Below are 10,090 nucleotides of genomic sequence, written 5' to 3'. Positions count from 1 at the left end.
ACAGGCCGAGGCGGTACACAGCCACGAGCTCAGACTCTGCAGATTTAAATCCAGAAGTTCCGCTTGGCATCGTGGCTCGTTCCCTCCGAAGGCATTTGTGACTTTGCAGGGCAGTTGAGACAATTCTTCTAACAACTTGCCCTTCAGATTCAGGAAGTTAATTTAAGGCCAACATGGAGCAAAAAGCCTGGGGAATATCAGGCTTTGTGAAGTTGAGTAAGAAAGTAAACAACCCAGGTCAAAACCTGTTCCAGGTAGGAGCAGCCTATTAAACCTTAGACACTGAAACCTAAAACCAGTTACCATGGTTCTGGATTCCCAGTGGTCTTAGGGACCTCAGATGATCCACAACCCTTTCTCCAACACATTGAGAAACGCTTGATCCAAACCAACCAGGCAGAAGATGGAACTCCTGAATGGATCAGCATCCATAGGACACCTATATTCAAGAGAGGCCTTCTCTGCTGATGGAAATGTTTCTGGCAACATCCTCATACAAATGTGTTCCCATGGTGATGGGAGCATAGGAAGTCCAAACAAGTTGTCAGTGAAGACTGACCACCAATGGTTGCTTTCCTTACTGACTGGATAGCCATGCAGATGGGCTTTAAATCAGAGCATTGGACCTCATGCATCCTAAGTGTCTTCTTCATCTCATGATGTGAGCACTTTGTTCATCTCTGTAAGTTCCTCTATCTGTTAACAGTCTCTTCTGAGACTCAAGACACCTGTACACTCCAAAAAAAGTTACGTACTTCCTGCATACAATGATACAGAGCAAACGTTTCCCTTATAAAGAGAGGAGTCATTGCGAGGAAAGAGCAGAGCAGAACAAGGCCGGAAGTCAGCAGGGCCAACAGCAAGCCTCGTGCTGCATACACGGCAGCTGGGCTGAGGTAGACCCATCCAAGCCCCTCCAGCCTGAGGACATGCCACTCCAGCTCCAATGATGTTGACATCTCCCCGGCAGTGTGACCTTCACCTTGACAGCTTCACACAGTAGCCTCTCAGGGCCTCCTTGCAGGGTCTTAGAACCTGTCACTCATTGCCTAGTTTCCCTGACCTTAACACGTGTTGATGACCTTTGACTCCTCTGTCATTTATGTGAAACCAAGTCTTGTGGATGACACTGTGCAGTTCTGTCCGCCCAAGTTGTAGTCTAACCTCGTGGAATACAGTCGCAGTGACTTCTGCGTGCGAACACAATTCTTTTTGAGCAGTAAACCCTTTTAGTGGCTCCCCTTAGGTTGGAACCTGCATGGCTCAAGTCTGATGCTTATAGCACCTTTCCTTGATGGTGCTAATGTCTGTCTACCCACCATGGCTGCAACATCGAATCTTGACTACACTACCCATTTTCATATTTTTCTGCTCTCAACTTTTTGCTCTCTCTCAAAGAAATGAGCAATAACCATGGCACAATGTGAATACAATGTTCCCTTGAAAATTTCTTCTGTTCGACAAATTAATATGTTACTTTTTAAAGAATTTATTTTGTGTGTGTGTATGTGTGTGCGTACTTGTGCATGTGAGCACATGTGTAGGTATCCCAATAGGCCAGAGGAGGGTCTTGGAGCTCTTGGAACTCTAGTTATGAACCATCAGATGTGGGTGCTGGGAATCAAACCCAAGTCGTGCAGGAATAGCCAGTGTTGTTAAGTGCTGAGCCACCTTCAGCCCTGACCTTCTGAATTCAACGGCAGCCCTCAGGACATGCGCAATGTGAGTCTAGAGTCATCACCAGACTAGAGCGACCTACCGACCTCTCTCACTCACTTCCTGTTATCAAGTCCATGAACTGGGACACCACTGTACTTACCTGTTTTCTCCCTTTCTTGCCTTCTGAACCTCCCCGAAATGGCCACTAAACTCTGATTAGAGGATTCACAGCTCCAAACTCTTTCCCGTTCTTCCTATAAACAGGTTGTAGACACTAAGAACCTATGTAGCCAGGTGAGTCACTGCAGCACTCCACTCCCCAGGACCAACTGCCCGCCTCAGATACTTTTCTTGTTGTGACAAACACCCACAAAGGCACGGGACACACACTTGAGTATACAGACCATCATGGTAGGATAAGAAACACCGAATTTAAGTTTTGCCCATCAAATATGATGGGAAAACAAGAGTCAACTATTTTTGCCTCTTCCACCTTACAAAACGTTTATATGAATGTTTTAACTGCCCCGCCACACACATACCCAGCGAAACCTCTGTTTCCACAGCCCTGCTACATTCTTGGGTTAGAGTCACTCACCCCTTCCTCCTCCATGTCCTGGATTTTGCTCAGAATAGACAATGGCAAAAGACTGTGAGGTTGGACCCCAGCCCATGGGGCAAAGACAGTCACCCCCTGAATTAAAATAAAACCAAGCGCAGCTCCTATTGGCTCTTGTCCTGCCTGGTGAGCTGCACACCTCTGAAGACAAGTGTTTGCCTTGTCAGACACTTGAGCGGTGGGCTCTCTCTCTCTCTCGCTCTCTCTCTCTCTCTCTCTCTCTCTCTCTCTCTCTCTCTCTCTCTCTCTCTCTCTCTCTCTCTCTCTCTGCAGAGGCAGGAATGGGAGACTGCTGGTCACATTGTAGCCCCAGTCAGGAAGCTCTGCTTCCTTCCCCTTTTTATTCAGTGGCGTAAGTAGGGAGTCTTAGATCCACTCTGTGCTCCTGTCCCAGCATTCCTAAGTGTGTCCATGCCTGCACACTTGCTTGCTTGCTTTATTTCTTTATTTATTTTTTCGAGACAAGGTTTCTCTGTGTAGCCCTGGCTGTCCTGGTACTCACTCTGTAGACCAGGCTGACCTCGAACTCAGAAATCCGCCTGCCTCTGCCTCCCAAGTGCTGGGATTAAAGGTGTGCGCCACCACTTGCTTTATTGAAGTATGTGTATTTCCTCCGCCGTTTCTCCTGCTCCTGAAGTTCTTCATTCTGCTAGATCATGTGTCTGATGCTCTCCTGGTGGTCTTAGTTCTGCTAATTGGGTTTTGCATTTCTAGAGTTTCTTCCATTTTCCTCCCCCAAGTCTCTGTTTCTTCCCTGATTTTCTTGTTTCCCACTGTGTCCCCCATGTCTGACGGGTGGCCTTTCTTTCCTTTTCTGCTTTGTGCTCTCTGAAGTCACTGCGTAGTTTCTCTCGTTAACAAGCCGCCTTTGACTCTCTGTTGGTATGGGATGTCTTCTGGTTAGTGAGCAGCCTTAAGGGTTTAATTCTCAGTCACACTCAGAGAGGAAAAAAAAAAAAACAGCACCACTAACAACAACAAGAAATGAACACACACCTCAGACTGAGTAATGACACAAAGTAGAAGATGGTAGGAAAGTGACGCAGCATGCCAGGAAGTTAACATTTGTTTAAGTGAACATTGAAATAGCAGGTGAGCCGTGGAAGGGAGCAGAGCCCTGAAGTGTGGGGTGCCTGGTCCCATGCTCTCACCCTGCTCCTCATGGACTGCTGGGAGGGAGGCTTGCAGCTGTGCCGCACTGCTGGGATTCAGCGCTTGCTCTTGCTGGCCTGAAGGACTGGGTGTTAGGTCAGCTGCAGAGGAGTGCCTAGGTGCCTGAGGGCCCCGCCCCTGGTCCTAACACAGGGTACATAGAGGTCTGGCACCCACTGACTCGCTCTCTTTGGAGTAGCCTCTTGTCTGTCACCTGAGTCGTGCCGGGGCACTCACTGCCGCTCTCATCTACCTCACCCCAAGAGGCTTCCTTTCGCTCTTTGAACTATGATATTTTTGTAGCTGATATTATCAAAACTTGACTATTTGACTGCATCTGACAGACTTTGGTCGTGTTTGTTCTCATTTCATTCACTTAAAAGTACTTTCAGATCTTACTAGTAATTCCTTCATGTGCACCCGTGCTTGTGTGTGTGCTACGCAGAATTCAGTCCTGGGCGTCACACATGCCAGGCAAGTCCTTTACTGGAGAGTTACTCCTGCCACTCACTCACTTTTATTTGTTTATTTATTTTGGGGCGAGGTCACAATCTAGTAGTGCCTGGGTTGGTTTGAAGCCACAATCCTCCCCCCCTCCAGCTCCCAACTGACTCGTGTTTCTGCATGAATCACTACACCCAGGTCTAGTGACATCTTTTTAAACATTGTCTCTCCTTATTCCAGGCATAGGTCTTATAATTTGCCACAGTCTGCCATGAATTGGTATTAAGTATGAAAGAGCCTTTCTACTGTGCACCTCTAGTTTGTACTACAGCTTCCTACTGTGCGCCTCCAGTTCATACTACAGCTTCCTACTATGTGCCTCTAGTTTGTACTACAGCTTTCCTTTTATTTTACATGTTATAAAAGCAACCCCTAATTCATTATTGGTTCTTTTAAATTGTCGATTATCCATTAAGGAAACTTACAAAGAAAGGAAGTAAATATTTATTTGCATTTAATCTTCTCCAGTGCTTTTCACTTCTTTCATAGATTGAGTTTCTTTCAGTCTGAAGAAAAAAATAATAATGCCAAAAAGTCTCATAGCATTTATGTACCTGGAGAACCCTTTATTTCATTCATATTTGTGAGTGATGTTTTTGCTAGATAAGGAATTCTAGCTTATGGCTTTTAGATTTTATGTGTCAGTTTTGTGCGCATGTGTGCATAAGTGTCTTGTGTGCATGCGTGCATAGGTGCGTGTGTGGCGTTGAAGCATGTGATGGCACACGTTTCAAAAGTCTGTTTTCTCCTGCTTTTGCTTTGAGGCTGAGTCTGCCTCATGTCCGCAGCTGAACTGCAGATTCCAGGCTCTCGCCTCTGCTAACAGTCGCGCACCGCCCTGCTCAGCTTCTTTTGTGATTCCAGGATTGAACTCAGGTCACAGCAAGCACCTTTACCCTCTGAGCTGTCTCTCTTGCCCTGTGTATTTATTATTTTGTTGTTTGGGAAGAGTTTATTTTAAATATTTATTTTTTAAGATTTAGGACCTCTGCTCGCTCCGGCCCTAAGATTTTATTTATTATTATAAATAAGTACACTGTAGCTGTCTTCAGATGCACCAGAAGAAGGCATCAGATCTCATTACGGGTGGTTGTGAGCCACCATGTGGTTGCTGGGATTTGAACTCAGGACCTCTAGAAGAGCAGTCAGTGCTCTTACCCACTGAGCCATCTCTCTAGCCCAAGTTGTTTTTGTTTTGTTTTGAGATACTCTCTAAAGTACAGACTAGGCTTGACCTTGCTATGTTGCCTAAGTTGGCCTCTGGTTCAGGATGATCCTCCTGCCTCAACCCCTGTGTCCTGTGATCACAGGAGTGGACCACAAGGCCCAGCTTTAAGTTTTCAACACATTAAAGACTTAGTCTGAGTTGTCTTCAGCTCCCATGCATCTGTGGCCGTGCTTACCTTCATTCCTCTGTGTGTCAGGATGCTGCTAAGATTTCCTCTATATTACTGATTTTTAGCAGTTTGAAATTTGATATACTGTTTACCACTCTATGGGTGGGACCTGGGAGAATAGAGCCAATTCAGTGGTTCTCAACCTATGGTCTGTGATTACTAGAGTGGAATATCAAATATCTTGTATATCAGATATTTACATCATGATTTGTAAAAGTAGAAAATTACAGTTATGAAGTAGCAACAAAGTTTTGTGGTTGGGGATTACCAGAACATGAGGAACTGCATTAAAGGGTTGCAGCAGCTTTAAAACTTCAATAAATGAAGCCATCTACAGTCTCATGCAAGAGCCAACTCTATTCAGAGCATCAGACGATTTATACTCTGAGGGTTAAGAAAGGTCACTTGAGTAACGTTCTCAAGTGTTCAAGCTGTATGTATAATCCCAAGGACAAACCGCGTGTGGCAGAAACCTGTCTCCATAGAGGCGTATGTAATTGAATAACAGCAGCAAGCAATATTGAGTAGACTCACTCCTCTCCGCTGCACCTGGGAGGAGCATGCAACCACTATTCAAGAACAAGTCCATGTTTTGAAGAGACTGAGGTCACAAGACTTTTGTTTTGTTTTCTTGGTGTTTTCTCTTGAGCACTCAATTCTCCTCCCATGCCCCATTCCTGGACCATGTTAATCTGTCTATTTCACATTATGTTTGGAACATTTTTAGCCTTGATTCTCCCAGCAGGCACTCTGCCTTCCTCCAGGTCTCTTCTCTGAGACGCCAGGACTGGGCAGTGGTCTCCAAGGCCACTCTTCTACTACTTGCTTTTCAGTTTGTCTAACTGAGTGGCTTTCCCATTTAGAGCCATTTTAGGTTCATAGGAAAGCACATATGGTCTCCCTTCCCCTTCGTCAGTTGTCCTCGTGATGTGGTAATAAGCAGTCCTGTAAAACAGTGTACATGTGTGTGCACGGGTGACTTTCTTCATGTTTTCTTTCCTGGCTATTCTTCCCTGTTGAGTCAGGGAGCCTTGGGCAGTGATGAGCCTGGTCACCCATGAGTCACACACACCTCGTCTCTTTACCGTAAATTTTGCTGTGATATTTTCCCTAATGCTACTGTTGTAGGGAGATACAAAGAGGAGGTTATTCTGCCAGTGCTAAGTCAGCTAGCCACATGTCTATCACCTCTTACAGTGGCTCCTTAAAAGGATGTGATTTTCTTGTGTTCTGCTCATAAGTACCATATACATATATAAATATACACACACACACACACACATGTATGTGTGTATACATGCTTCTAGCAACTGATTTATGTTATATTTTGATTTCTCAGAAATCGTTATTCTTATCCCTTGACACCACTTGCCAAATTTAGAATTTGTTTTATCTTCTCCAGACCCAGCTTCAAAGGGAAAAAGAACAAGATCAGATGAAGCTGCACGCTAAACTTGAAAAGCTCCACATCTTAGAAAAAGAGTGTTTGAAACTGACGGTGACTCAGCAGACTGCGGAGGTGAGTCTCTGCTTGTCTCCAGCGCTACACTGCCAGGAGCGAAGCAAAGCTGGCATTGTATGTGAACAGTCAGAGATTAGAGTAGTTGATGTCCAGATCTCAGTAATCCAGGTAAATCCTGCCCATGGAGGCAGTGCATTCTGTCATGGCATGAGTCAGCTTGCCTTCTGATCCCAAAGGATGAGTTTGGCTTCTAAGATGATGGAACATTTCCATTCGGAAGGCATCTGGCCTGTACTGCATATGGTTGCACACCTATCCTTCATCCCTTCCCTCCTCGCCCAAGTCCTTCTTATTTCACAGAATTGTTTCAGACCATCTCTTCCTCTTTGTAGCCCTCTTAAGTACTCCAGTTCTGTTATGGTTCCTGTTCTGAACCATACAAACATAATATGTAATATATATATATATATATATATAGTGTGTGTGTGTGTGTGTGTGTGTGTGTGTAACAGACACAGTGCGTGTTTATAGAGTATGCGTGTGTGAGGTATAGAGTGTGTGTAAGGTATACAGTGCGTGGTGTACATAGTATAGAGTGTGCATGTGTGAGGTATAGAGTGTGTGTGTGTGTGTAAGGTATACTGTGCATGTGTATATAGTATAGAGTGTGCATGTGTGAGATATAGAGTGTGTGTGTGCGTGTGTAAGGTATACTGTGCATGTGTATATAGTATAGATGTGCATGTGTGAGGTATAGAGTGTGTGTGTGTGTGTGTGTGTGTGTGTGTGTAAGGTATACTGTGCGTGTGTATATAGTATAGATGTGCATGTGTGAGGTATAGAGTGTGTGTGTGTGTGTGTAAGGTATACTGTGCATGTGTATATAGTATAGAGTGTGCATGTCTGAGGTATAGAGTGTGTGTGTGTGTGTGTAAGGTATACTGTGCGTGTGTATATAGTATAGATGTGCATGTGTGAGGTATAGAGTGTGTGTGTGTGTGTGTGTAAGGTATACTGTGCATGTGTATATAGTATAGAGTGTGCATGTGTGAGGTATAGAGTGTGCGTGTGTAAGGTATACAGTGCGTGTGTATATAGTATAGAGTGTGCATGTGTGAGGTATAGAGTGTGTGTGTGTGTTAGGTATACTGTGCATGTGTATATAGTATAGATTTGCATGTGTGAGGTATAGAGTGTGTGTTGTGTGTAAGGTATACAGTGCATGTGTATATAGTATAGATGTACATGTGTGAGGTATAGAGTGTGTGTGTGTGTAAGGTATACTGTGCGTGTGTATATAGTATAGATGTGCATGTGTGAGGTATAGAGTGTGTGTGTGTGTAAGGTATACAGTGCGTGTGTATATAGTATAGAGTGTGCATGTGTGAGGTATAGAATGTGTGTGTGTGTGTGTGTGTGTGTGTAAGGTATACAGTACGTGTGTATATAGTATAGAGTGTGCATGTGTGAGGTGTAGAGTATGTGTGTGTGTAAGGTATACTGTGCGTGTGTATATAGTATAGAGTGTGCATGTGTGAGGTATAGAGTGTGTGTGTAAGGTATACTGTGCGTGTGTATATAGTATACAGTGTGTGTGTAAGGTATACAGTGCGTGTGTATATAGTATAGAGTGTGCATGTGTGAGGTATAGAGTGTGTGTATGTGTGTGTGTAAGGTATACAGTGCGTGTGTATATAGTATAGATGTGCATGTGTGAGGTATAGAGTGTGTGTGTGTGTGTAAGGTATACAGTGCGTGTGTATATAGTATAGATGTTCATGTCTGAGGTATAGAGTGTGTGTGTGTGTGTGTAAGGTATACAGTGCGTGTGTATATAGTATAGAGTGTGCATGTGTGAGGTATAGAGTGTGCGTGTGTAAGGTATACAGTGCGTGTGTATATAGTATAGAGTGTGCATGTGTGAGGTATAGAGTGTGTGTATGTAAGGTATACAGTGCGTGTGTATATAGTATAGAGTGTGCATGTGTGAGGTATAGAGTGTGTGTGTGTGTGTGTGTGTGTGTGTGTAAGGTATACTGTGCGTGTGTATATAGTATAGAGTGCATGTGTGAGGTATAGAGTGTGTGTGTGTGTGGAAGGTATACTGTGCGTGTGTATATAGTATAGAGTGTGCATGTGTGAGGTATAGAGTGTGTGTGTGTGTGGAAGGTATACAGTGCATGTGTATATAGTATAGATGTGCATGTGTGAGGTATAGAGTGTGCGCATGTGTGCATCATCCTTTTCACATTGTTTCATTGCCTTGCAATTTTACTTTTTCATATTTGTTACTCTTTTTTTTATTGTATACGTGAATGATAGGAGTGGGATGCATGTATGCCATGACATATGTGTGGAGGTTAGAGGGCACCTTAGTGGAGTTGCTTCTCTCCTTCTATTGCTGTGTGGTTCCAGGGCTCAAACTCAAGTCATCTGATTTGCATGACAGACACTTTACCCACTGCGCCATCACTCTAGGCCCTCATGTTTATTATAATCCTTGTTTGACAGAGTGTCGCTCTAAGCTCATAAGCAGCCAATGCCATGCCTCCATTTCTGAGGTCTCTTCCTGTTCCACCCCCATCATATGCACATGGCTGACATTGTCCTCCATCACATGCACATAGCTGACATTGTCCCCCATCACATGCACATGGCTGACATTGTTCCTCATCACATGCACATAGCTGACATTGTCCCCCATCACATGCACATAGCTGACATTGTCCCCCATCACATGCACATGTCAGACATTGACCCTCTATCACATGCACATGTCAGACATTGACCCTGTATCACATGCACATGGCTGATATTGTCCCCCATCACATGCACATAGCTGACATTGTCCCCTATAACATGCATATAGCTGAGCTGACATTGTCCCTCATCACATGCACATGGCAGACATTGTCCCTCATCACATGCACATGGCCAGTATTGACGCTCTGTCACATGCACATGGCCAGCATTGACACTCTGTCACATGCACATGGCCAGCATTGCTATTGTTTGGTTTTAAGTGGACATTGAGACACAAGATCATAATAGCTTGAGCTCTTGAAAGCTTCACTGTGGTTCTGTTGGTGGCTGGGAATAAAGACTGTGGGTTTATTCTCTGTGGATCTGGTGGTGGTCATGGATAGAGCTGTGGGTTTATTCTCTGTGGATCTGGTGGTAGCCATGGATAGAGCTGTGGGTTTATTCTGTGCGGATCTGGTGGTGGCTGTGGATAGAGCTGTGGGTTTATTCTGTGTGGATCTGGTGGTGGCTGTGGATAGAGCTGTGGGTTTATTC

General features: G+C 44.5%; 1 protein-coding gene across 9 annotated transcripts in view; it reads left to right on the top strand.

The window, feature by feature from the left end:
* Cep57l1 (centrosomal protein 57 like 1) overlaps nucleotides 1-10,090 on the top strand; it is an 82,670-nt gene that overhangs the window by 61,029 nt on the left and 11,551 nt on the right. For all 9 annotated transcript variants that reach the window (XM_031348266.1, XM_031348263.1, XM_031348264.1 and 6 more), the window contains one exon: nucleotides 6,734-6,850. In XM_031348266.1, the coding sequence (XP_031204126.1) occupies nucleotides 6,734-6,850 (117 nt within the window). The remainder of the gene's footprint in view (nucleotides 1-6,733; nucleotides 6,851-10,090) is intronic.

Source organism: Mastomys coucha, unplaced genomic scaffold (assembly GCF_008632895.1).
Source record: "Mastomys coucha isolate ucsf_1 unplaced genomic scaffold, UCSF_Mcou_1 pScaffold3, whole genome shotgun sequence".
NCBI classification, from domain to species: Eukaryota; Metazoa; Chordata; class Mammalia; order Rodentia; family Muridae; genus Mastomys; species Mastomys coucha.
The sequence above is the reverse complement of the archived record's forward strand: the minus strand, read 5'-3'. Positions and strand labels throughout refer to the sequence as shown.